General features: G+C 40.8%; 2 protein-coding genes across 5 annotated transcripts in view; one reads left to right on the plus strand and one right to left on the minus strand.

Annotated features, from left to right (window-relative positions):
* The window catches only part of SERPINE2 (serpin family E member 2), a 73,416-nt gene extending 61,809 nt beyond the window's left edge, over window positions 1-11,607 (plus strand). For all 4 annotated transcript variants that reach the window (XM_060151967.1, XM_060151970.1, XM_060151968.1 and 1 more), the window contains 5 exons: window positions 3,928-4,126; window positions 6,553-6,653; window positions 7,557-7,643; window positions 9,843-9,926; window positions 10,867-11,607. In XM_060151967.1, coding sequence (XP_060007950.1) covers window positions 3,928-4,126; window positions 6,553-6,653; window positions 7,557-7,643; window positions 9,843-9,926; window positions 10,867-10,904 — 509 coding nt within the window. In that variant the 3' untranslated portion in view covers window positions 10,905-11,607. The remainder of the gene's footprint in view (window positions 1-3,927; window positions 4,127-6,552; window positions 6,654-7,556; window positions 7,644-9,842; window positions 9,927-10,866) is intronic.
* A 7,602-nt stretch (window positions 11,608-19,209) lies between these two features.
* Window positions 19,210-25,638, minus strand: MRPL44 (mitochondrial ribosomal protein L44). Its single transcript, XM_060151975.1, has 4 exons — window positions 25,390-25,638; window positions 23,321-23,789; window positions 20,562-20,740; window positions 19,210-19,761 (listed from the first exon to the last, which is right to left on the minus strand). Exons 1-4 carry the CDS (start codon window positions 25,566-25,568, stop codon window positions 19,590-19,592), a joined length of 999 nt encoding a protein of 332 aa, XP_060007958.1. The 5' UTR covers window positions 25,569-25,638; the 3' UTR covers window positions 19,210-19,589.
* Window positions 25,639-27,225: the final 1,587 nt, after the last annotated feature.

The raw sequence follows: 27,225 nt of genomic DNA on the forward strand, positions 1-27,225 counted from the left end.
TGGGTCATTCAGGGGAGGCGGGAGAGGGAGCCAGTGTTCACTGGGCACCCACCGTGAGCCAGGCCCTGCTGAGTACCTTATAGGCATATGTCTTCTAATCTCATCATCACAACAATCCTGTGAGCTACACACTGCAATATCCCTGGTCTCTCCATGCTCCAAACCAGGAGGCACACAGAGGTTAAGTAACCTCAGCAAGATCACCGAGGTCTTCTTCAAAAGTTGGAAGTGTTTCAGAAAACATTTCAGACATCCACCGTCATCTAGAAATGCTGGTTTTCCATTCACCTGGTTAATTCTTACAACTCTCCCATCACGTGTCTAATGTAAAGGTTCTGTGGGCTCCTAAGGCATGCTCTGTGGAAGGCTTTTTCTCCCGGGAGTTCATGGCCCCTCTGGGCCCCATGCTCATGCCCTGGGCTTCTCTCCAGCGCCTCTCATGTCTGCACTTGCGTCCACTCGGATGGGCAGTGCTCAGCTGTGCTGCTCAGTTGCTAAATGTTTTGAACATTTTACGTGGGGATAAAAGGGTTCTAAGATCAAATTAGTTTTGGAAACCTGAGAATAACTAGAGTTAAACAGTTTTCTTCGGGATATCTCAGAGCCTTTCTAGCATTGGTGTATATTTTGAATCTGCAGGAAGAATCGAGTGTCTGGGGCTTCCTCAGCTTCCTGGGATGTGGAATCTGTTTTGTCTACCGGACATCTTGCAGGGATGTGTGTTCTCTAGACGACATTCAGAGAAATGCTGGTTTAAATCCTTCTTGTGTTTTCATCAGTAAGCACAAGTACCATAATGTATCAAAAAGCCCTAATGGTAGTTACTGGAATGAATGAAGAGTGAGTAGGAAGTCAGGCAGTGAAGGAGGATCATCTTTGCCATTAGACGTACTGAGTCCTGGTCCACCTTTTAGCCATGTGTCCCTTGGTAAGTTACTTAATTTCTCTAATTGTAGCCTCCCCAGCTGTAAAATAGGACTGCGTATGCCTACCTCGTGGGGTGCTGTAGAGGCTAATTGCGTTGGGGTGGTTGGTGTGGGCCCGGCACAGAGTGGACCCTAAACAGTGGAAGCTGTTTACCCCCACCCTTCCTCCCTCCTTTTCACATGCATTCAGAGACACCACCAAAAGAATCATTCTTAGGCAGCTCAGATTCATTCCTTCATCCACATGATACGGGCCAACTTGCAAAACACTGTATGCTAAGTGCCTTGTGATCTAGTTAAATTCTACTCAACAGAATTAGTATGACTTTAGTGATAGTCAAAGGTATTCTGTTAAGACATGTCTAGACTAAAGAATTCTTTACCAGGGAAGGAAGAAATAATTGCCCTTATCTTTGACTTTGTAAGCAAGCTATTTTTATTTATTTTCTTTGAATTTTTGAATTTTACTTTTTTTTATACAGCAGGTTCTTATTAGTCATCCATTTTATACACATCAGTGTATACATGTCAATCCCAATCGCCCAATTCCTCACACCCCCACCCCCACCCCCCACTGCTTTCCCCCCTTGGTGTCCATACCTTTGTTCTCTACATCTGTGTCTCTATTTCTGCCCTGCAAACCAGTTCATCTGTACCATTTTTCTAGGTTCCACATATATGCGTTAATATACGATATTTGTTTTTCTCTTTCTGACTTACTTCACTCTGTATGACAGTCTCTAGATTCATCCACGTCTCTACAAATGACCCAGTTTCGTTCCTCTTTATGGCTGAGTAATATTCCATTGTATATATGTACCACATCTTCTTTATCCATTCGTCTGTTAATGGGCATTTAGGTTGCTTCCATGACCTGGCTATTGTAAATAGTGCTGCAATGAACATTGGGGTGCATGTGTCTTTTTGAATTATGGTTTTCTCTGGGTATATGCTCAGTAGTGGGATTGCTGGGTCCTATGGTAATTCTATTTTTATTTTTTTAAGGAACCTCCATGCTGTTCTCCAAAGTGGCTGTATCAATTTACATTCCCACCAACAGTGCAAAAAGGTTCCTTTTTAGCCACACCCTCTCCAGCATTTGTTGTTTGTAGATTTTCTGATGATGCCCATTCTAACTGGTGTGACGTGATACCTCATTGTAGTTTTGATTTGCATTTCTCTAATAATTAGTGATGTTGAGCAGATTTTCATGTGCTTCTTGGCCATCTGTATGTCTTCTTTGGAGAAATGTCTATTTAGGTCTTCTGCCCATTTTTGGATCCAGTTGTTTGTTTTTTTGATATTGAGCTGCATGAGCTGTTTATATATTTTGGAGATTAATCCTTTGTCCATTGATTCGTTTGCAGATATTTTCTCCCATTCTGAGGGTTGTCTTTTTCGTCTTGTTTGTAGTTTCCTTTGCTGTGCAAAAGCTTTGAAGTTTCATTAGGTCCCATTTGTTTATTTTTGTTTTTGTTTCCATTACTCTAGGAGGTGGATCAAAAAAGATCTTAGTGTGATTTATGTCAAAGAGTGTTCTTCCTGTGTTTTCCTCTAAGAGTTTTATAGTGTCCAGTCTTACATTAGGTCTTTAATCCATTTTGAGTTTGTTTTTGTATATGGTGTTAGGGAGTGTTCTAATTTCATTCTTTTACATGTAGCTGTCCATTTTTCCCACCACCACTTATTGAAGACGCTGTCTTTTCTCCATTGTATATCCTTGCCTCCTTTGTCATAGACTAGTTGACCATAGGTGTGTGGGTTTATCTCTGGGCTTTCTATCCTGGTCCATTGATCTATATTTCTGTTTTTGTGCCAGTACCATATTGTCTTGATTACTGTAGCTTTTTAGTATAGTCTGCAGTCAGGGAGTCTGATTCCTCCAGCTCCGTTTTTTTCCCTCAAGATTGTGTTGGCTACTTGGGGTCTTTTGTGTCTCCATACAAATTTTAAGATTTTTTGTTCTAGTTCTGTAAAAAATGCCATTGGTAATTTGATAGAGATTGCATTGAATCTGTAGATTGCTTTGGGTAGCATTTTCACAGTATTGATTCTTCCAATCCAAGAACATGGTGTATCTCTCCATCTGTTTGTATCATCTTTAATTTCTTTCATCAGTGTCTTATAGTGTTCTGCATACAGGTCTTTTGTCTCCCTAGGTAGGTTTATTCCTAGGTATTTTATTCTTTTTGTTGCAATGCTAAATGGGAGTGTTTCCTTAATTTCTCTTTCTGATCTTTCACTGTTACTCTATAGGAATGCAAGAGATTTCTGTGCATTAATTTTGTATCCTGCAACTTTACCAGATTCATTGATTAGCTCTAGTAGTTTTCTGGTGGCATCTTTAGGATTCTCTATGTATAGTATCATACCATCTGCAAACAGTGACACTTTTACTTCTTCTTTTCCAATTTGTATTCCTTTTATTTCATTTTCTTCTCTGATTGCCTTGGCTAGGACTTCCAAAACTATGTCAAATAATAGTGGTGAGAGTGGACATCCTTGTCTTATTCCTGATCTTAGAGGAAATGCTTTCAGTTTTTCACCATTGAGAACAATGCTTGCTGTGAGTTTGTCGTATATGGCCTCTATTATGTTGAGGTAGGTTCATTCTGTGCCCACTTTCTGGAGAGTTTGTATCATAAATGGGTGTTGAATTTTTTCAAAAGCTTTTTCTGCATCTATTGAGATGATCATATGGTTTTTATTTTTCAATTTGTTAATATGGTTTATCACATTATTTGATTTGTGTATATTGAAGAATCCTTGCATCCCTGGGATAAATCCCACTTGATCATGGTGTATGATCCTTTTAATGTGTTGTTGGATTCTGTTTGCTAGTATTTTGTGGAGGATTTTTTAAGCAAGCTATTTTTAGAATAGGGAAGTTCTCAACCCGAATTGCTCTCTTCCCTCTGAAGCTACCCTGGTGATCAGCAACCATTCATGCCCCTTCTGGAAGTCACCAAGGATGCACTGAACCTGCCTCTGATTTCTTTAGGGTCTACAAGCACCCCCAGTGACTTATGGTACAACTTTATCGAGCTGCCCTACCACGGGGAAAGCATCAGCATGCTGATCGCGCTGCCGACAGAGAGCTCCACCCCACTCTCGGCCATCATCCCGCACATCAGCACCAAGACCATAGACAGCTGGATGAGCACCATGGTGCCCAAGAGGGTGCAGGTCATCCTGCCCAAGTAAGTAGCCCCTTTCCCTAAAAGAGAAAACAACAGGACTACTCGATCCCTGGGAGTGATTGTGTCAGTTACTGGACAACTGAAGGCTGAAAGAGACATATCATGAAACCTGCCTCATTTTGCAGAAATTGCATGGTGGGACTACAAGGCTGTGCTTTTGTAAAAGTTGGTTTTCAATCCCTGTGCCTCTTATATGGCAGGATAGTGATGATGGGGAAGGAAAGAAGGCAGCCTGGTCTCTAAGCCTCCACAAGACTACAGCTCTTGTGCCACTACAAGGGCTTTTAATATAGGTCACTGTTCAAAAGACTGAAAAGCAGATGCATATCATCATCTGATAGTATGCTGAAAATACAGTGAAGTTTAGTAGTGCTCCGTGTGTTTTGATAAGGAGTTTCATCTTAGGTACTTAAGTTTTAGCTGCAAGTTGCTAAAGGCCAAGGTCCAAAAGATAGGTAATAAGGAAATATTTTGAAGCCACCCAGGCAGAGTTCTTACATTAGTATCTAGGGCAGTTTTTCTATTATACCCTAAAAGTATAATATAAATGAAACCTGAACTGTTAGGACTTGAAACCAAGGGGAAAGGAATCCCAAATTCTGTCTGATTCCTAAATTTCTAACAGGTCAGAGAATACTTTGCCCAGATCTGTGAAGCAGGCAGTGAATGTCCCCTTTTTATAAACTTTTCAACATTACTGTGTGGTCAGTACCCAGGGCTTTAAACCACCCAGGCCTCAGTGGTGGTGGCAATACTTTCCAGTTCTAATAGCTTTTAATTCTCTAGCCACTGAGTTAAGTAATCAGAAGAGTACATTCATAATAAGTATTAGTAATTCTTATTAGTATTAGTAATTCTCCCAAGAATATTTCTTTTTTTTTTAATTAATTAATCTATTTATTTATTTTTGGCTGTGTTGGGTCTTCATTTCTGTGCGAGGGCTTTCTCTAGTTGTGGCAAGCAGGGGCCACTCTTCATCGCGGTGCGTGGGCCTCTCACTATCGCGGCCTCTCTTGTTGCGGAGCACAGGCTCCAGACGTGCAGGCTCAGTAGTTGTGGCTCACGGGCTTAGTTGCTCCGCGGCATGTGGGATCTTCCCAGACCAGGGCTCGAACCCGTGTCCCCTGCATTAGCAGGCAGATTCTCAACCACTGCGCCACCAGGGAAGCCCGAGTATTTCTTTTTGTTGTAAAATAAGCCTTCACATAGGCAGTGCTTGCCATAAATGAAGAAGCTGGTGATGTAAATAAATTATAGTTATAATGGTAAATTACCATATAAATTACCATAATAGCCCATCTGTGATGAGAATCTGCTCACTTAGCCTTGCCGCTTTTCCACAGGATGTGATAAAATCTGGTAAAACGTCCTCTGATGCTAGATTTAATAACTGACATTTACATATCTATAGCTATAACGCCAGATAGTCCACAAATGTCCAAGAAATCCATATCACACCCAAATGAATACCACTCCTAATGTTTGCCCCTGTTTTAATGGTAAAATGCTTCCAGAATCCCAACACGAACTAGCAGCAATGTATTTCCTCTCTTTTGACCATCCCCAATCCCAGTAAGTATGGTGGCTCTTACAGCAGCCAAGATCATGGCTCTGTTGTTGGGTATGGGGAAGAACAGTAGATATTCCAGAATACCAGACACTCAGCAACACCCTGTTACCGAATCCAAGCTTGTATTTCTCGCCACATGACAGACCAGTAAATCAAGAAATATCAAGGAATAGCAACTTTATTCAGAAAGCCAGCAGACTGAGAAGATGGTGGACTAATGTCCCAAAGAACCATCTTGCCTGAGTTAGAATTCAGGCTTCTTTTATACTAAAAGGGGAGGGAGTAAAGTCAAACATTTCCTGGTTCCCATCAGCCTCCAGAGGGGATGTGTTCATTTCTTCCTTCCTGCAGTCATTCACAGGTGGGCCTGGTCAAGATAGTTACTGTGAGCTAAACAGAAGTATTTTAGCTTAATGCTTATTACCTGGGAGGCAGGGTTCCCAGAGATGGGCCATTTATGTGTAATTTAAGCTTATAGGCAACATCCCTTTAATGATTAACTTGCAATAGCATACAAAGTTTCTTCCCTATTGCAACCCTGCATCTCCTCATCAGCATAAGAGAAAGTGCTTCTGTAGATCTTCCTAGGACTGGAATGGGGAGCCTGTTGCCCATGAGGGTAAGGACACCCCTACTTGCTGATACTGTGCTATTTTGCCAGGTATGTGTTTGAGAGATGAGTTGTTCTCTACTTACCTGGTACTTAAATCTTGGGATTAAAATTAAAGTTATAGGTGTTCAGAGTGTACTTTAAAAAGGATCTGTTTGTACACCTTTTTTCCACTGGCACTGACTATATCATTTTATATCATGTATAGTATATTGATTTTCCCCCTATTTTCTGCTTTTGTGCTAGGTTCACAGCTGTAGCACAAACAGATTTGAAGGAGCCGCTGAAGGTCCTTGGCATCACCGATATGTTTGATCCATCAAAGGCAAATTTTGCAAAAATAACAAGTATGTTCAATTTAAAACTTGCTCTTAAACTTGTGGAATATGTTACTAATTGAGTCTCTGATTTGTTTAGAAAGAAAAGGTCAAAATTAGGAATGTGCTGCCATAAAACTCTCCAAGGCTTAATCTGATATATCACCCAATGATGCTGTTGAACCTTCATCACTTAAATCAGCATGTCATCCATCCCTACATTTCACATGTACATTTCATGTGAAGCCCACACGATCCCACACATTTAAAGAAGCATTTCAGTGGCTCACGGGCCCAGCCGCCGCGGCATGTGGGATCTTCCCAGACCGGGGCATGAACCCGTGTCCCCTGCATCGGCAGGCAGACCCTCAACCACTGCGCCACCAGGGAAGCCCTCTGCTCCTCCTCTTCACTAATATGCCTGTAAGATGAGTGACTTTTGTTATGAAAAGACAGCACTTACCACGCCACTAATTAGCCATGTGATTGGGGGCAGATTTCTTAACACTCTGGTCCTCGCTTTCCCCATCTGTAAGTGCCTTTTTTTTCTGGATCTGACATTCTGTAATTGAAAAATAATACTGTTGGCTTGCTTCTTCTGGAAAACTAGGCTACCTTTTTAAAGCCCTGCTCTTTTCTTTTTTTAATAAAATTCTTAGTGATCAGAGTTGAATTGATAGAGTCACTAACACATTTGGGATCCGGGACTCCCTCCTCTGAAGTGATGTCACAGTTCACTTAGCAGAGACTGAAATTAACCATGGGTGACCCTCACCCTACATGCAGCCTTCAGTCACTAGGACTGTAAGAAGTCACTTCTTCTGACACCTTTTAAGAATTGGAGCTTGCCATGGCGTTGAGGCTACTTCCGCCACTAACCCGATGGCCTGCATATCAAATAAGTGCTGTTTTTGTTTTATTTTCTGGAAACAGGGTCCGAAAACCTTCATGTTTCTCACATCTTGCAAAAAGCGAAAATTGAAGTCAGTGAAGATGGAACCAAAGCTTCAGCAGCAACAAGTAAGTAAGCCCTGGGTCAGCAAGTAAGTAAGCCCTGGGCAGGACTGGTCCTGGTGAAGGGAGCAAGTGTACCCTGGTCCACTCATCAACTTAACGAATGTGTCCTGAGCCCTATTTCTAGCCAAGCACTGTGGATTGACCCTCGGGAGACAGTGGTGACTTTAGGAGGGTCTGCATCCACGAAGCTCAGAGTCTGTTACATTAAGGAAAGCACTTCAGTAGAAATTCCTCTAGGACAGGAGTCGGCAAACTTCTTCTATAAAGAGCTAGATAGTATATAGTTTCTGCTTTGTGAGCTATACAGGGTCGCTCACAACTTCTCAACTCTACCCCTGCAGTGTGAAGGCAGCATAGACTATACAGGCAAATGGCATGGCTGTGTTCCAATAAATCTTTCTTCATAAAAGCAGGGCCCCTCAGACTTGGCCTAAGGATGGTAGTTTACTGATCCCGCTCTCAGAAGGATGAAACATATTGTGGGTTCTTATCGACAGAAAAGACCCATCGTCACATTAAAACATAAAATAATAGCAACTACTAATAGGAAAATAGCCAGTTGGGTCTGGACGAAGGACGAAGTGAAGAATTAACAAGCAGCTATTGTTGCTATACAAGATTGCTCTGCAGCCTTCCTCGATAATTAGAACATCCACATTTGCTTTCTCCTCAATAGCTTATATAATTAAGCTAGAGAAAATAGAACAATGTTAGGTTGGTTTTTGTACCCCCGAATTATCCACATGAGATTGGATGAATAGATCTGGCCAAACTCTGTGAATTCATAAAGTGAAGGTTTTAGCTATACCTGTAACTAGGTCAAATATTTCTGGTCATTAAAAGGCATCATTTATACTCAAAATAGACATTTTATTGCTAGAATAAACATTTATTTTTTATTCCTTTAAAATAGGGTTTAAAACAAAGACCTAGAAAGTGATATCTAAATTTTGCCAAAGTTGTTGAGCAATTTTGCCAATTGGTATAACTATCGGAACTGACTACTTAAGATGCAGGACCCTATGCAAAATGAAAATATGGAGCTCTTTGTTCAAAACTTATTAAGAATTTCAACACAGCAATAGCAGAGCACTAAACCAAGTGCAGGGCCATTGTGAGCATGGGGCTTTTGTGACTGCCCAGGTCACATGCGCTTGAAGCCAGTCCTGCTGTATTAGTCTGCTAGGGCTGCCATAGCAAGGTACCACAGACTAGAAGGCCTAAGCAACAGAAATTTATTTCTCACAGTTCTGGAGAATAGAAGTCCAAGATCAAGGTGTTGGCAGGGTTCCTTTCTCCTGAGGCCTCTCTCCGTGGCTTGCAGACGGCCACCTTCTCACTGTGTCCTCACATGGCCTTCTCTCTGTGTGCTCACATCCCTGGCGTCTCCCTCTCTTCTCATAGGGACACCAGTCCTATTGGATTAGGTCCCTACCTTCATGGCCTCATTTAAGCTTAAAGAGTTCCTTAAAGGCCCTGTCTCCAAATACAGTCACATTTGGGGTTAGGGATTCAGTATACAGGTTTTGAGGGGGTACTATTCAGTCCATAACTACCCTCCTGCAAGGCCTTATCACTGGCTTATACATCAAAGCTACCATTGGTAAACAGCAGAGTAAACATGTGTAAGACCATAAGCCGAAATAAGTTTGCTTTCTAAGTCCCATGTCTACACCAGATACTCGAGTTGAACAGCAGTATAAGGTAGTAGGTCCCAGATGAGCAGTCTACACTGCCAGTGAGAGGACAGTCTAGATGATGTGCTCAAAGAAGGCACAGACAAAATGGATGAGAAGTGAATGGGTCCTTGATACAGGATTTGGATAAGCTAAAAGGTCCAGGGACCAGGCATCAGCTAGGAAGATGGTATGAATGAAAAACAGCTAATAATAATGGTGAATATGCATTGGGTGTTTATTAAGTGACAAACACTGTTCTAAGAGCTGTAATATGTTTCATTTAATCCTAATAAAAACCCTACAAGGAGTAAGTACGTTTATTAAAGGAGATGGGGCTTGTGTGGACTAAATGTGGAAGGATGGAAAGGGCCTGGCCAACGGCAGGTGTGCAATCAGTGGTGACCACTGGACCTGTTATTACATGGCTAGCCTGCGGGACAGGAATCATGTCCTGCCTTGAATTACGAGCTGCCTTGCTGGCCTCATGCTGGGCGTACAATGTATTTTCCTTTTCCTCCCACAGCTGCGATTCTGATTGCAAGGTCATCGCCTCCCTGGTTCATAGTAGACAGACCTTTTCTATTTTTCATCCGACATAATCCTACAGGTAAGTGATTCTCCTCCTCGTTTTTCGCTAGCTGTTAGTTAACTCCAGCAGCGCTGCTTTTAATCCTTGTCCCATGTGTCAACAAGTGCCAACGCTTTCAGTAATGTACCCACGCCCCTCGCAGAGAGAGGAAAATCAGGCTGTTTTTACAGAGTGTGATGGCATTTTTCAAACACAGGATTTTAGGTTTTGTTTTGTTTTGTTAACATCTCGAGAGCTCTGCAGCCCTCGAGACGTCTACTGATTTTTTTTATAAATGCAGTAGGTAAATTTTGCAGGAAGCTACCTGTCTTCAACCTTTATAAGGCCACCCTGCGGTTATGACCTGAGATTTGTTCATTCAGTCTATCTTAGCTCCATGAGTCATGGGTTCAAAGTTGGCTCTGTCCTTTAGCTTCATCTTTAAAATTAGAGTAACAATAAGTCCTACCTCTTAATACAGTTAGGAAGAATACTTAAGACTGTCTTTGTGGAGACGTTGTCGTCATGTTGGTACAGAGTAGAAACTAACACAGTCTAACTTTTACTCTGCTTTTAATCAATAACGTAAGCTAATTCCTTATCCTTTTATCTCATTGCATCTTCATTGTTATAATTCGTGTGCTCCCGAGCCAAACAGTCCAATATGGGAGCCTCTAGCCATATGTGGATACTTAGCTCTTTAACTTTAATTAATTAAAATGAAATGTAATTAAAAATTCAGTGTCTTAATCACACTAGCCACATTCCAAGGGCTCAGTAGGCACATGTGACCACTGGCTACCATATTGGACGATGAAGATACACACATTCCCATCACTGCAGAAAGTTCTATTGGACAGCACTGCTTACGAGCAGTGGGTTAAACACAGCCCAGAAACCTCCCCTTAAATATACCTTCCATCTTATTTGAAGGATCGTTTTTTATAGAGTTCTGTGTTGTTTCCTTTTAATTCTCTAGGTGCTGTTTTATTCATGGGACAGATAAACAAACCCTGAAGAGTTATACAAAAGGAACCATGCAAAGCAAAGACTACTTTGCTATGAAGAAAAGACTCCTTTCCTACATCTTTCATAGTTCTGTTAAATATTTTTGTACATTACTTTCTTTTTAAAAACTAGTTCTTAGGAACAGAGACTCAATGATGCAGTGTTTCTGTTCTGGGAGGCGTTAAGGGAAAAAAGGGCAAGACGGCTGGAACACTGTACTGAGAAATGAACAGAAGGCTTCAAAATGTCTAAAAGATTCTTTAAACTACTGAGTGGTTACCTAGGTCAACAACCCTCTTGAGTATTTACTGTCCAGTTCAGGATCTTTGTTTTGTTTTGTTTATATGTGTGGCTTTTCAGAAAAAAAATTAATCAGTGTGATGGGAGGGAAAAAAGGACATTTTATGGTAGCTCTTACTTTTATATGAAAAAATATTATTGGCCTTTTAAATTTTTTTTTTTGTCTCATCCAAAGTCTTGATAGTAAGAATTACTTTGGGGATAGAAATAGCGAAATCTCTAGGCTCTTTGTGTGTTTTTGTTGTTGTTGTTGTTTTATATAATGCATGTATTCACTAAAATAAAATTTAAAAAACTAATGTCTTGCTAGACAAGGTTTGCTGTTGTGCAGTGTGCCTGTCACTACTGTTCTGTACTCTTTGGATTTGCATTTTTGTATTTTGTACAAAGTAAAAATAAAGTGTTATGAGTAGTAGAAGAAAAAAAAAAGCCATTTCTCTGCTATTTGAAAATACAACAGAAGAAATAGCCTTTTAAAAGTACCTCAGCCTCTTCTAGTAAACCTTTGCACTTAGGCAAACAGCAAGAAACCCCTGGCCTTCCCTTCCCTTCCCTCTAAACCTAGCAATCAGACACTGTTCCCTGCCCCCGCACTCGCCAGTTTACAGATCACTCCGGAGAGCCACTGTCACAGTAAATCCACCTCTGATGTCAGCTGCGGTTCCTCAGGTGAGGGCCGAGGCGTCTCAGCAGAGGTAGGGATTTTGTAGCAAGAGTAGAAAGAAGTTACCTAGTGAACAGTGACTGTTTCTTTTTTTTTTTTTTTTTTTTTTTTTGCGGTACGCGGGCCTTTCACTGTTGTGGCCTCTCCCGTTGCGGAGCACAGGCTCCGGAGGCGCAGGCCCAGCGGCCACGGCTCACGGGCCCAGCCGCTCTGCGGCACGTGGGATCCTCCCGGACAGGGGCACGAACCCGTGTACCCTGGATCGGCAGGCGGACCCTCAACCACCGCACCACCAGGGAAGCCCTGACTGTTTCATTTTTGATGATAGGCCAGAGCTTTTGTTTTTTGAAATGACAAGCTTTTGGTCTTTTGTGTTTTTGGAGAACTCATCACAATTCTAATGTTACCATTTTTTATTTGTCTGTTTTTTTTGTTTGTTTTTTTTACTAATTTCCTAAAGATTTGGGTAGTCTTATCTAAATCAGAATGCTTTTAAAAATATTTCTTATCAAAACTTTGAACTTTTTTTTTTTAACCTTCGAGCTCTGTTCGTCTCTCTTTATACACTTAAACCTCACGTTCAACTCTCCACCAGTTTGCCATTTGTAAGTTGTATTCATCAAGTGGACTGAGTTTTGCTGTTTGCAACTATTTAAGTGTGGATACCTTGGTTAACCAAGAGAGAATGGAGAAAGGGGGCAATTATTTTCCTGATTTAAGAGTAAATGCCAAAAAATTATTTTGAAGGGTTACCTGAGGCCACTTGCATTCTAGCAAACATGCTAGTATAGTTATTAATGCCTCTAAAGTAGTTTTACTGGTTTTTCCAGTTTTCTGATCCCATTCAGTTATATTATTTTGAATAGTTTAAAAAAGGCGTAGTGTTAGCGGTAATTTGAGAATTATACATTCATTCATTCGTTTATATACCTATTGGGGTACCAAGTACCAGGCGATACAAAGACAAATATGTCCTTCCTTAAGTGACTTGATTTTGGAAGGGAAGGAGAGAATCCTAGCCCAGCAAAGTATCTATTGCAAGTGTATTTATAAGATGTGGAAGTGGGATCAAGCGGTCATTAGTCCAGGAGAGAGGATATAAAAGTGGCTGCAGGGTCAAGACTAGATCCCTGGGCTCTTGACTCCAGCACTGCTCATTCCAGAAAGGACCGGAAGAGTTTGCCTTTCAATATAGTGGCCCTACTACATGATACAGGTAGTCTGCTCCCCCGTAAAATAATTAGTCAAATTTTACTGGCCACATTAAATTTTGAGGTATCTGGTCCCATTTCTGAATGCCTCTTCAATAGATTATAGCATTTCAAATTTATGATATACAAAACTTGGAAACATCTCATGGAAAATTCATAATATGAAGGTTCTCAGACTATATATATATATATATATATATATATATATATATATATATATATACACACCCTATTTTTCATTTGATCCTCCCAACCTACTCATCTTTAGCCTCTCCTCATGTTGACCTAAAACACGTAGAATGCCAGGTGTTTCTCCAGCAAAGATGGGTTTATTTGGGATCAGCAGAGAATTACAATTCGGGGTCTGCAACTTTGGGGAGCCTTGTACAATCCACCCCCCATGGCAAGAGAAGGAAATGCTTTTATAGAGGAGAAAAGAAAGTTGAGCGGCTGTGATAAACAAAGGGTTCATGGCTTCCCATTGGCTGAGTCCTTGCAGGGAAAGAAGAGGAGTCTGTCTTTTCCCTGTTGGACACAGGGCGTGAGAGCTCTCCCTTCTGGTCTCCAGACTCTATAGCAGTTTCTGTTTATTAACTTTTTACACTTACCAGTCAACACCCAGATTCTGACCCTGGCTGACTCTTAGACCCTGTTTATAATCTCTGGACTTGGGGAAAAATTTCCTCTCAAATTATTATTTTTCTAAAATTCAACTTTTATCTTTTGATATACTTAGTGGGTCTGTCGGCCTTGTCTTCAAAATGATAAAGTTTATGAAAACTCCTTTACTTGAGGGAAACGAATACATTTAAAATATGGAGACTGCCACAAAAATGACATACCTGGGGTAGAAGATCATGTTTGCTGTGCTGCTGCGATCTATAGTAAGAAATATATTTTGGTCTTCATCCTCATTTCTGGCACAGAACTCCCAAAACCTTTGGAAGTTCTTAAGTGAGGAACACAAAAAAGCGGTCTTTTGTTATGTTAATACGGTAACTTTTCCTGCTCCTAAGGATGGGGGTTGGTCGCCAGGAGACCCAACCGCGTGATTGGAGGGGGTTGGAACTTTTAGTCCCACCCCCCTGACCTCCTGGGACAGGGGGAGGGGCTAGGGGTTCACACCAATGGCCAAAGGTCTAATCAGTCGTATTTATGAAAAGAAGCCTCTGAGAAAATCCAAAATGACGATTTGCAGAGCTTCTGGGTTGGTGAACTGAACACATGGAGATACAGGGAAAGCGGCATGCTCACTGCCCTTGCCCTTGCCCTTCCCCCAGACCTTGCCCTATTTGTCTTTTCCATTTGGCTGTTCCTGAGTTACATCCTTTTGTAAGAAACCAGTAATCTAGTAAATAAGATGTTCCTCTGCATTGTGTGAGCCGCTCTAGCCAATTCATCGAACCCAAGGAGGGGGTCATGGAAACCTCTGATTTATAGCCAGTGGGTCAGAAGCCCAGGTAATCACCTGGGCTTGCAATTGGCATCCGAGGTGGGAGGCAGTCCTACCGGCCTGAGCCCTTAACCTATGGAATCTGATGATACTCTCTCCGGGTAGATAGTGTCGGAATTGAGTTGAATTGTAGGACACCCAGCTGGTGTAGGGAAAACCCACACACACTGGAATTGGGTGTCAGAATCTTTATTTGCTATGTAGATATTTGAGCAAACGATCTACACGTGGATTAGATGTCATACTGAGTTCGGACAGGAGACAGGCTGCAATTTCCCTAAAGTAACAAAATGGTAGACTTCTGGAAAAGCTGAAGACAACGGCCAGTAAACTCACTCCTCTGACACTTAATGAGATGGGGACTTTCAATTCTTTTTTTTAAATTTAATTTTTATTTACTTACTTATTTGGGCTGCACCAGGTCTTAGTTGTGGCACACAGGCTTCTTAAGTTGCAGCATGCGAACTTTTAGTTGCGGCATGCATGCGGGATCTAGTTTCCCGACCAGGGATCAAACACTGGGCCCCCTGCATCGGGAGTGCAGAGTCTTACCCACTGGACCACCAGGGAAGTGCTGGGACTTTCAATTCTGCCTGAGACACAATGAAAACAAAGAGTAGGCACTGACCCAAATAAGTTGAAAGCGCTATGTCTTGTTGGCCTTCGAGTCTTTGTTCTAAAAAGGAAATGATGACGGGTGACCTGAAAAAAATGCCAATCATAAGAGAACTTTACAGAAAGACACAAGGGAGTGGCTTTTGTACCCGCAGCTCTTTGTTTTCCTGAAAATAAAAAACTGAAGGACACATGTGCTCCACATTAAGGGACTTAAGAAACTGAAGGAGGAAGGGCAGGGATTTGCTCAGAGCCGGCAGAGTAAATGTGGTCGGCGGTGACTGCCCGGTAGAGGTGAGGTTTGGGTGAGCTGCTGGACGACCTCTATGTCCTTGACCTCCCGAGAATGCTGAAACACACTGTGTCCTACCAAGAGTCCACTTCGGGCGGCCAGAGTGGACAACACCACTGGCTCCAAAGCCCTGTTTCTTTCAAGATTCCCCAAACTGCCCCTTTGACCCTCTTCCAAACCTTGAAGAAAAAAGGATGCAGATGTTGTGATTTAAAGGAGAAATTTGCTAAATGAGAAACCACTGCTCTACACGATATCAGGTATGTTGTTTGCAGATTAAATTGTTGTATACGAGGTAGTAAAATGGAAATGAGTTGTTTAATCCCTTAACGTTATACCTCTACCGTCTGCAGTTTAAAATCCCAGCTACCAAAGGTAAAGGGAAGGGTGGCAGACTTTTGTGCTTGTCCTTTCTAGACAAAAAACAATCCCAGGACCAAAACCTGAGTCCTAGTGGCAGGTTGTCTGGGGCCTAACTAATGGTCACCATTGCCAAGTTTATCTGTGGATGGTCAGCTAATTTTTGACTGTATGTGTCTTGTTAACTGTAACGTCTGCTGGTAAGTATCTCCTGGCCCTTGCTGACATGTTTTCTTGCTGTGGAGGCGCTGATATCAATAATTTATGTAGAGGAAGTGTTATCAGAAAGTCAAGTAAACCCTTCCTCTGACTAGAAATGTCCTTCTCTAGCTGACAATGACCTGATTACTCATCTGTCCTGCAAAACTCATTAAAACAAACTCACCAGTTCACTGTGCAATTTTAATGTACAACAGATATGGTAAAACGGTGTTCTGTGAATCATCAAATTAATGGGGTTCTTCCTCAGTTGAAGGGGGAATAAGCTAATGTATTTAATTTTCTCAATCATTTTTCTCTCAGAAAATTTTCTTAAAACCCTTAGTCTTCTGGTATCGGTGAGCACTAACAGGCAGCCGGATCATTGAACAGGAGCAAATGAGCGTTGAGTGGAAAGCACAGACAGCTTTTTTTCAGGAGCGTGTGTGCTTGTGATTATGATTTCTGACTGCATGAATTTTCTCCTGGAAAAATTGTTCTCTGTTTGCAAGATGCGATTCAATCTAGCCATCAGTCTTGGTATCCTACAGAGAGAACTGTGGCTTTCAAGTGCTCTGATAGTCAACCAAAGTTGCGAACCATAGCTCTAGGGCCTAGCAACAATGGTGGAGGGCTTTACCAACTGAGAGAAGACTCAGGGGTCTGCTGAGGGGAAGAGAAAAAGCGGGCTTAAGGATGCAGATGTGGGCAGCATGGGGCCACCCTCAGCTGGGGAAAGTTGTGAGCTGGACCACCCCCCCATGAGAAGAATGTCCACATCTGGCTTTATGAAGTGTCAAGATGGACAGTGAGATTCCCTTGCCTCTGCAGTGCATTTTCTGCCATCATAAAAAGAGGGGGAAAAGTCTTTTCAAAGTTTTATCCATGGCAGCCCTGCAATTCTCCCTTTCCAGTAAAGATAAAAGAGCTCAAACATCCATACCTTGGCATCAGAAATGAATTGTTCATACATGAAACTCTTAACTTTACGTCCTGAGGGGAGAGGTAAACTAGCTTCTGCAGAAATAGTCATAAAATATTATAGCCGTAAGGGGCCTAGAAAAGTCATGTTTCACTGTAATGAAATGTAATCAATCTTTCCTGTATAGGGAGAAAATGGTGTTCCCCATAATAGCGCTTTATGTATTACTTCACTGAAAGTAGGGTTAGAGCACCACCTTGTGGCCAAAATCTAACACATGCTGAACACAAAAAGCTGCATTTGTTCCATTCTTACTTGGGATAATAGTTTACTAGTTTCTAGTAATACTTTCTCATGGCCATATAAAACACTTTTGAGAATAATATGCCCTATTTTACATATGTATATAATAAAAACATAATATGAACTAAAAAGAATAAGCCTTGTATAATTGAGTCTGTAGATATCAATCTTAACATTTTTGGCTAAGGAATCTTTTTGGAGCAATTGTATTTTGGGCTTAGGAAACTAGAGGGTGGGAAAGAGTGTCAGAATTTCAAAGCAAATGACTTTAAATGTCTGTCTCTGCTGCCAAGGTTAAGCATCAGTGCTTTTATATCCCACCAACTTCCTATGGTCATAACGACTGTCTTCTCAACATGGATTAGACTTTAGTCAAACAGGAGTTCTCCGAATGGTCACTGAACGCTCTTGGGTACAAACCCCCTTTGGCAACACCCTCAGACCCACGTGTTCCTCTTGCCCACACATCAAACTTATGCAGTATTTATTCTCATACAGCAAATTAAGTAATTGTCCAGGTTGGTTCCAAGTTTCAAGCTATTTCACACAGAAGTGTTTCAAAAGCATATTATTTGTTTTCTGTGTTCTAGTCCATCATGTTTTAATGGGTGCTTTTAAGAGGTGTAACTTAATTTAGGTTCTAAGACTTTAGAATTGTGTTGAAATCATTCTTTTTCAAGGCATTTGGATCTCTTGCGAAGCAGTTTTCATCAACTAGAGCTAGATTTGCTCCACATGTTAATCTAAAAGCATTCAAGTTTAGAAGCTTGAAAACCTGAGGATAGTTCCCCTCCAACCTTGTAGATTAAGGTCCTACAAACTACCCTCAACAGGAGAAATATCAGCACAAATTTATGGGGGGAGAAAAAGGATTTTACTGAGTTTGCTACTGAGTTCTCCAGACTTTTCAAAAAAATATTCAACTAAAATAAAATTAGAACACTGCTCTAGCTGGAATCTGACATTTTGCACATGCTGGATGACTAAGTGGTTGGAGGACATGTACCATCTTTTGCGTCCCAGAAACTTTCTATAATCTCTTTCCTCCTATGGTGTCAATGAGATGCTTATCAAGTCAGGTTTACTTGTCATGGATGATACGCATAAGAGTAGCATTTTACTACTGGATTTGGTCCTCTATCCCTGTGTTGAATTATTAGGAGTTGCAGTTACTCTCAAAAGAAAGGTGAAATAGTTTGCATTTAGCCTACTAATTCTGCCAACTAGGTCATTCTCAAACGTCCCTCCAAATGCAGTCTCTGTGTTAGCTGTCATAGCTGTGAGCCTTCTTACATATAACATTAAGTCCACTTTCCTAACCAGTCTCAGGAAAGGAGTTTCAAAGATCCTTCATCTTCCCTTATAAAAAAGATTTCATGGCAAAAGTGCTGTCAGTTTAAACATTTTACCACTTTTCTATTCTCAACTCCCACTTTTCTTGTTAACCTCTGGGAGTGACTACTGGCAGACTGAAACTAAAAATTATTACTGTTGCCAAAAAGTTGAAAAGAAATAAATCAAAGGGAATTTGCAGGATTACTGAATTGAACACAAAGGATTAAAGAACCAGAAGGACACACTCTTAAGATTTGTCCTCTACTGAATTAAACGTGTTATAATAAAATACTTAGAAGAGTGCTTGGTACATGGTAGGTATGATGATGATTATGGAATACTAATTGATAAATACATACCCTATTTTTCCATTAGCTTCAACATTTTAAGCTGCTTTTGATTTCTGTTTTATTTTAAAAGCATAAAACGTATGTTCCCTGCCATTCGTTTTATAGCTATTGAATAACTATGAAATTAATTAGTATACAGAATTTTAAACCTAGACAGAATCTAGAGTTCATGTAAATGCCTAATTATTATAATCAGCCCCTTACATTTCTAAAGGTTAAGAGTTGTAACATTACTTTTTAGCTAAAGTCATACTAGGGAGGCAACCTGGTTCACTAACCTGGGTATAGCAAATTAAGCTACAATGAAACACTTAAAGAGTAACTTTTTTATTGGCATTACAGCAAACTTCACATAAAACATATATTCAAATTATGATACTTCAAAGCTAGAAGGGAATAAAATACACCTAACTGTACAAGTTAAATATTTACAATAATAAAATCAAGAACTTTAGTTAAAATTTATCAGAAAAATAACAAAAAAGACTTTTGACAAAACAAAAGTGATTAAAAAGAAAAGAAAAGTGACCTGATAAATATCAATACTTGTTTAATTTTAGGAACTCAGTATGAGGAATAAGATATATTTCTTTACAATTTAAAAAATGTCCAGCTTTGGATGTCTTTTGACATTTGTCTCGCTGTTTTGCTTACAAATTTCAGGCTGCCACATCTCTGGCTGGCTGGCTGGCTAGCTGGCAGTGATGGTCTTCTCTGCTCTCACATGTTCTTTGGGCTTGGAATAGTCCCAGGGCCGGCGATTCTCGGTGAACCCGTAGAGCTTCCTAAGTGCCACTCGAGCAGCTTCTTCTTCTGCAACTATTACTGTCTCCCCAGGTCCTTCTGCGATCAACTTTTTATCACTAGGAAAAAAAACCCAACAGTAAACTAAAATTACATGGTGCATCGTAAAACAAAGCGCACAAATCAGTTTTGCCTGATCTAATTTTGGCAACAATATTCACCAGAAGTAACAAATACTGCGCTTTTTTTTCTTTCTACCATCAGTGTATGAACTGCTGATAAAGGATGTGTTTAAAGCTCGCCAATCTGATAAGCAAGAGTATCTCATTTTGCTTTGCACTTCAATTAAAACTAAAGAAGAAACTTCTTAAAACATTATCAGTTTTCTCCTTTGTGATGTCTTCCATTGCTTTCATACCTATAAAGTCCTACATCACATAAAGATCAGAAAAATATTTACCTAAATTTTAGTTACCTTAGATATTCAGTTTACATTTAACACTTCAATCCACCTGAAATCAATTTGAGGCAGGTCAACTGTTACTAAGAAACCAAAAATGTTCTCAGCATGGGTGAATTATACATTTTTGGTGGACAACGTTTAGTTTCTTTTCTTTCCCAGTTCTAGGCTCAATTGAAGCTGTTACAAGTGTGGACTGCGGTTAAATCTGTAATACTTATGAGTCAAAATTTTTTTACAGAAATATTTATATTAGCAGATACTCCATGAAATTCTACAGTGAATAGTTGGTTAACAAAAGCTACTATACAGGAAAGGAAGTAGTGACTAGATAACCATGGGAATGAGATTTTTAAAAAATCTTTTAATGCAATTAGAGGTTATAATAAGAAATTGTGAAAAGTCAGTTTTTAAGGCTTCTGATCAATATTATGAAGTTAAGATTAAAATTTTACTAACCAGTATAAGCCAACAAAATACACAGGCAAAGCTGTGGTGCTTCCAGACTGCCGAGTAAGTCTAGATTCGGGAGCTGAAATATTCCTTTTCTTCAGTTCTTCTACCAGTAGCCCCATGGGGTTTATTATCTTCCAAATCTCAAAGAGTTCTTTTCCAGTCATTTGAGTAATTAAGAAGTCCTGCATATAAAAGTACAACTGATACATTTAAATTAGTATAAAGAAAATAAGGACCATAATTCAAAGTACATTTTTTATAAAAATTTAAAAATTTAACAGGATTAAGAGGTAAGAACTACTATGTATAAAATAAATAAACCGCAAGGATATACTGTATGGCACAGGGAATATAGTCAATATTTTATAATAACTTTAAGTGGAGTATAATCTATAAAAATATTGAATCACCATATTGCACACCTGAAATTAATACTGTAAATCAAAATAAACAAGTAAATGCACATTTGATCATGAAGATCTCCTACCTAGAGCTTCTCCATCTGTCTCCACATCAGCCTTTACTAGACCATCAAATACAGACTCCTCAGCATGGCTAAAAATAGTGCTGTTCAAATTCTGGGGTGCTTAAGGATCAGCTGGAGACCTAGTTAAAGCAGATTCCTAGGCCACACTCCCAGGGATACGCATTAGCAGTCCGCGGTGTTGCCTGAGAGTCTGCATTTCTAGCACGTTCTCAGTGATGGTAATACTGATGCACAGTTTCAAAAGATCTTCCCCACACTGGCTCTAAAAGGTCCAGACCCATCTCCCATTTCCCCAGATACAAAATGATCTGACCACACAAAATTACTTGCAGGTCCTAGAGCAGAAGCTCATCCTCAAGGTTTCTTCCTGGAATGACCTTCTTGGGGCAGGTGTCAGTTCCGTAAAGCTTCCCCAGCCCTGCTAGAGTTAGCTGTTGCCTCCTGAGCTCCCTCTCCTCCTTACAATAAGTGGGAGCACCGCCCACATTCCACTCTACCTCTAATGAGCTGTGAGTAGGACCCTGAAGGCAAGGATCGAATGCTACTAAGCTCGGGCTTCAGTGCTCAGCACAGTGCCCGGCACACAGCAGACAATAAATATTAGGTGGACACATGAATGAAATAAGACAACTCAAACCTGTCAGTTCTACTATGGAAGGCAGCTACACTCACCACTGTATCACCAATGCAGTCAGTTCTACTATGGGAGATACCAAAGCTCTTGACTTAGACATGGCTATCTGAATTATCTGACTCTACTAGGATCTACAATTGGAACTGTCAACAGAGGCACTAAAATATGGTAAACAAGTATTTCCAAAATGGTCTCATGACTACCCTGTGAAAATTTCAAAAAGGTGACTGAAAACTAGGCAGTTCTAGCCTCTACATAAGCTATAGTGATAGGGAGAGAATGGAAATCAAGGGAAGATTTTGTCAGAATTTCTTTAGGAAAAGCTATTTAATTGCAGGGGGAGGAAGGGGCAGGAGAGGCTCCCCTTTTCACCTTAAGCCTAGAGGGCTTCAAAGGGTCCACTGGCTTCTGAATCTGAGGCAAGTGATGTTCAGTCAACGGGCAGCCAACACACATGCCTGCTCAACAGGCGGGCAGAAGCTGCCTGCAGAGGTGGGGTGGAAGTCTGCACCTGATCTCAGAGGGACACAACTCCTTAAGGCCTGACATGGAACACAGAAGGGATGTCATTTTGGGAGGAATCCCACCCAGGAAACTAGAAGCTGACAGCCAACACCCATGTAAAGGAACCTGGTTATGAGGTTCCAGCAGGGAACAAAATGCTCACTAGAGTCTGTTTTAAACACTGATCAGGCTCAGAAAGCACTAAACCAGTTTACAGACATCAAGTAAATATCTTCTGCTTTCCTTCTTTCCCTCAGCTCCCACTCCAGAGGGGTCACTTAACATACCTGCTTCCCAAAGGCAAACAGGTAGTCTACCTATTATAAGCTCTGGTTGGGGAAGGAGGAAGACAGGTCTCATCTATGAATGAAGTCTGAGTGTTGGTCAACACAGGTATCCTTCTTGATCAAAATGATCAGTGTCAAAACTAAATAAATAGATTCCAACAGTAAGGGATGCTGGTTTAAAACACGTGAGGTTCAAAGGTCTGAATCAAGACTGTTTTTGTGAATTGAAGTGACTGCCTGGACTATGCATTATGTAAGAAAGACCAAAAACTCATGTTTTCATCCAAAAGCAAAGGATGAAACTTCTCCCAGTTAACAATTCTAAAAGGGCAGTGGAGTTAAGTCATACCAATTATTAATTATTTTAATTAGCCAAGCTACTGGCTAACAAGGAGTTAGGTATACATCATAGGGACTCAGAAATCCAAGATTTTATCACTTTAGAAGAACAGAACAGCAGCTAGTACTTAAGCATGGAGCTCCCTAACCATACTAGCCCCTCCAATAGCGTTCTTTGGACTCATTCATTCACTAAACATCTACTGAGCATCTACCATGTAGGCACTACCCTTGTACCTGAGGATGTAAAGCTAAAGACATGGCTTGCAGTGCTTACGAACTCACAACCCAGAATTTAGTATTCACCTCTGATGCTGTCCTCAGTAAGAGACAACTGGAATAATTAAGACACTACCATAAAAAAGCTTTAGGTCTTTCTCAGTTTGGGCAGGGAGAAAAACTCACACGTAACCTGCCAAGGTCACAGAGCAAGGACATTAAGTATAAAAAGAAACTTTTCTTTCTGTCTACCTCAAGCATGTCCCAGAGTGTGCAATTAACAATCACCTACCCTGATGAAAAGTGCAGTCCTCTCAGGTCCGCTGCTCTGTAACAGGACTCCAATCACTGCAAAGAAAGTCTGCCTTAACACAGCTGGGGGGACTGGGAATTCTGCACTCAACGTTAACTGCTCCACTGCCAAGTTTCTAGCTACATGACACACAACTTCCTCACTGGTGAGAAAGTCAACTAGACTTTTAACGCCTTCAGTGGGTAAGTCTGAGAATGCATCCTCAAAAAATTGTGTGAGGCAAGTTTGTGAAAAAGATGTCCCTTGTTCAGATAGTTCTTGATTATCTTTAAGGTTCAGAAGAACAGCTTCTTTCTCTATTCCAAGTTTTTGGCGTTTGGCCTCCTCACTTTTAATATAGCAGCTATTAACAAATGCAGTTTTGAGAAGATCTAAGGAAAAGGTTTCCTGTAACCGATGGCCAAATGCTTGCATTTCAGCATGGTAATCCCAGTTGGGCTTCTCTGAACTGAAAATGTAAAACAGAAGATAGATGGTAAAGAGAACAACAAGATGTTACTATGATGCAAACATTTTTCATTGTGATGCAATTTTATTAATTATATAAAGGAGATTTAAAAATACTGAGTTTCATTCAAATTCCAGACTCTGATTTTCTGAAAATTAAAACTTATGTCACGTGATTACTTGTGGTTCTTTGCCAGATTAATTTTCCCTTTGAGTCAAATGCCACATCAAAGTGGTTCTTCAACATCAGAGACTAAGCCATTATCCTAACTTTTAGGTTCTTTACTTCTGCTCTAAATGGGACTACGCTTCATACTTAGATATGAAATACAAATTATAATTTCATAGGATCAACCCATAAACAGTAAGTATATTATATTTATCTTGTATTTTATTATTTTAAGTTTTGAAAACAACCATTTAAATTAGCAATTAAATAATCTAGTATCAATATTACAAATAGGTTAAAAGTTCATAATCATTCTCAAGAATTATTAATAGGTCTTTTTAAAAATAAAGACAATAAATCGAAAATAAAACTCTTTTAAGTAAAAAAGTGCAGCAAAGTATAAAGATATGGGCTGTAAGTCATACGATGTATATAATCTATACAATCCATAAAGTTTCTTCCACCTATAAAAGCCTAAAGTGACTAACCTCACAATAATCAAATGTGAATTAAGAAGAAACATTATTTTATTTTTCTTTTTAGAAAGAACTTAATATTCTGTGTGGAGAGTATGCAGGACTATGAACACGTATACACCTCCTAGTAGGTGTATAAACCGGATCAACCTTTTTTTTTGGAGGGCAACATTAAAGTACCTATCAAATTTTCATACTAAATTTCCAAAACAGTAATAACTTCAAAGCTGTTACGTCGATGTAACTAACAGGTGTACACTGTTTCATCGGTTGTAATAGCAACAGTATGGAAATCAAAGAACCATAAATGGAGTCATAAAAGAGTGCGGTGCATCAACCTGTATAGCCACAACTACATGTCAAAGACACGTTATTAAAGAGAAAAAGGTGCAAAACCTCATGCATAGTAGGGTATTTTTTGAAGCTATAAAGACCTGCGTCTATTCCTACCAGATTTTCTACTACTGGAACAAGGTTAATTTCGGCAGAAACCTAAAGCCAAACCGTTTTCCTTTTTCTCTGGACAGTGGGCTTGTGATTGTGTAATTTTTTCTTGCCCTAAATCGCAATACTGTAGAGTGCTTTCTTCCCTCTTGTCCGTACCCAAAGAATTCGCAGGCATCATCACAAAGCAGGGGCTACAACACCCAAGCCCAGATAAAGATTACCCTCCAGCCAGCGTCATTTCTCACAACTTTTCCACAACTTTCGGATTCTAAATGGGAGTTCCGAAAGCGTCGGGGGCAGCCACGCGCCCAACCCCTTAGCAGAAGTCCATCATTCCCTTTGCCTCGGCCACGCGTCCACGTCCCGCGGGTGTCCCTATAGCACAACTAGGGTCAAGCCAGAAGCGCACTAGCAATGAGCAATCCTTCCCGCCGCCGGGCCGAAGCTGCGGGGAGGGGAGGCCAAGGTCCCCAACCGCCACCCCTACCCCGTCCTGAGGCGGCTCCTACCGGCGCACGGGCGGCGGCGGGCACCGAAGCAGGCGCCACCGCTCTAACTCCTTCTGGAAGCGGAAGGCGGCGCGGAATGCCTTCTTCACTCCCCGAATCGGCGGGGCGAGAACAGGTACGGCCGGTGCCAGGAGGCATCGAGGCCTCCACAACAGCAGCCTCACCAGCCCGGACGCCATCGCGCAGAAAAAAGCGATGGATGGCGGAAGGAAGAAGGTCGGCCCAGCGTCGCGGTAACACAGTTCGCCCGGAACCGGGGTAGGAGAGCGAGGTCGGGGCGGAGCCAGCGCGCGGCGGGTGGGGCGACTGGGCTGCTTTAGTGCGCATGCGCAAACGTTGGTGTGTTTTGCTCGCCTGGGAATTTATTTTGGGGGAGCAGGGCCTGCTGGGTATTTGGGTGCAGGAATTTCTGGAAAAGTTTCTTCATCCTGTCAGTTGCTCTCGTTCCTTCCGTTCTAATTAAAGTAAAACAAAAAAGTTGTTTCACGTTTAAAGAAAACACTTAAATTCTCAAAAAAAGAAAACACTTCTTACCAACCTGTCTTAGCCACTATTTATGAGAAAATATTTACCTGGCATGTCTCCAGAAGCCTTCGTTTTAGGACCCCTATACTAAAACATATTGATTTATCCAAAATAAACATTTTTATTTAAAAACTAAGTACAAACTTTTTTACAGCAAAAAAAAAAAAAAGGGGAAAGCATGGAAAAAACTACACCAAGATGGGAACAGTGGACTTATGTCTTTTTTTAATCTTTCACTTTTTAGCAATATCATCATATTGCTTTCTTATCAAACTGTAATTATATATTTTAAATTTAATATTAAATCACAAGGGAAATCTTGTCTGAATTACCAAATTTTGAGTTGGGTGCAGAACATCTAGATGTTGAAAGGGGCACCTCTTTCTGTGGTGTCTCTACTTGTTAATGGCGTTAAAATCCCTCCTCACCCAGATTGGGCTCCTATGTCTTCAGTTGTTCCTTTTTCCACAAACACCCTCTTTTGTCTAGTTGCCAAGTCTTTTTTCAGTTTAGACTGAAAGCAGCTACCTGATGGCTTAGGCTACCTCTCTCCCAGGTTATTGTAATCAGCCTTCATTGTAATCAGTCTTTTACGTTCCTCTCTTCCCTTGCACATCTCACCTACACATGTCACCTACATTCATCTCCCTGAAACACAGACCCAAACATGTTACTACTTAACTCAAGAATCTCTGATGTTAGGATCTGGCAAAGATTCTCCCTTGACCAAAGTTCAGTCAGGCTGCTGTAAGCCCTCTCCTCAACAAGGCTTTGATCTTAGGTTCCAGTGTCCCCCCCTTGACAGGCCTGCATCACCCAGTTTCAGCAAGAATCCTGTTAAGTCAGTCTAGAGAGGCTCCCCCATCTTCATTATCTCATCACCCTTGATAACCAATCAAATTTATAAGCCTCTCTATCCTCCAGTCATGTCTGATCACGCTGGCCTGCCTTCTGCAAGAGTTCTGTCAACTTGGTTTAGCCAGGCTCCTCCTTTACCCCTGATGTTTCCTCTTAGTACTTTTCCACCCACTGACCACCCACCCTGCTCCTTGGCTTCAAATCCCCACTTGTCCATGCTATATTGGGAATTGATCCCAGTTGTACGCTGGGGTCCCTTTTCCCTCATTACAATAGTTCCTAAATAAAATCTGTTATTAACTACTGTCTAGCTGTTATTTTTCTTTGACAGGTCATACAACAGTTTAGGTCTCTTAGCTTAACTTTTCAAGAGGAAGAATCTGAACTGTTCATTCCAGCTTGTAAAAAGGTTCCCTATAGGGAGGGAGAGAAGAAAAGAGGGATTTGGTACAT

The sequence above is a fragment of the Lagenorhynchus albirostris genome, chromosome 6 (genome assembly GCF_949774975.1).
Source record: "Lagenorhynchus albirostris chromosome 6, mLagAlb1.1, whole genome shotgun sequence".
Lineage (NCBI taxonomy): Eukaryota > Metazoa > Chordata > Mammalia > Artiodactyla > Delphinidae > Lagenorhynchus > Lagenorhynchus albirostris.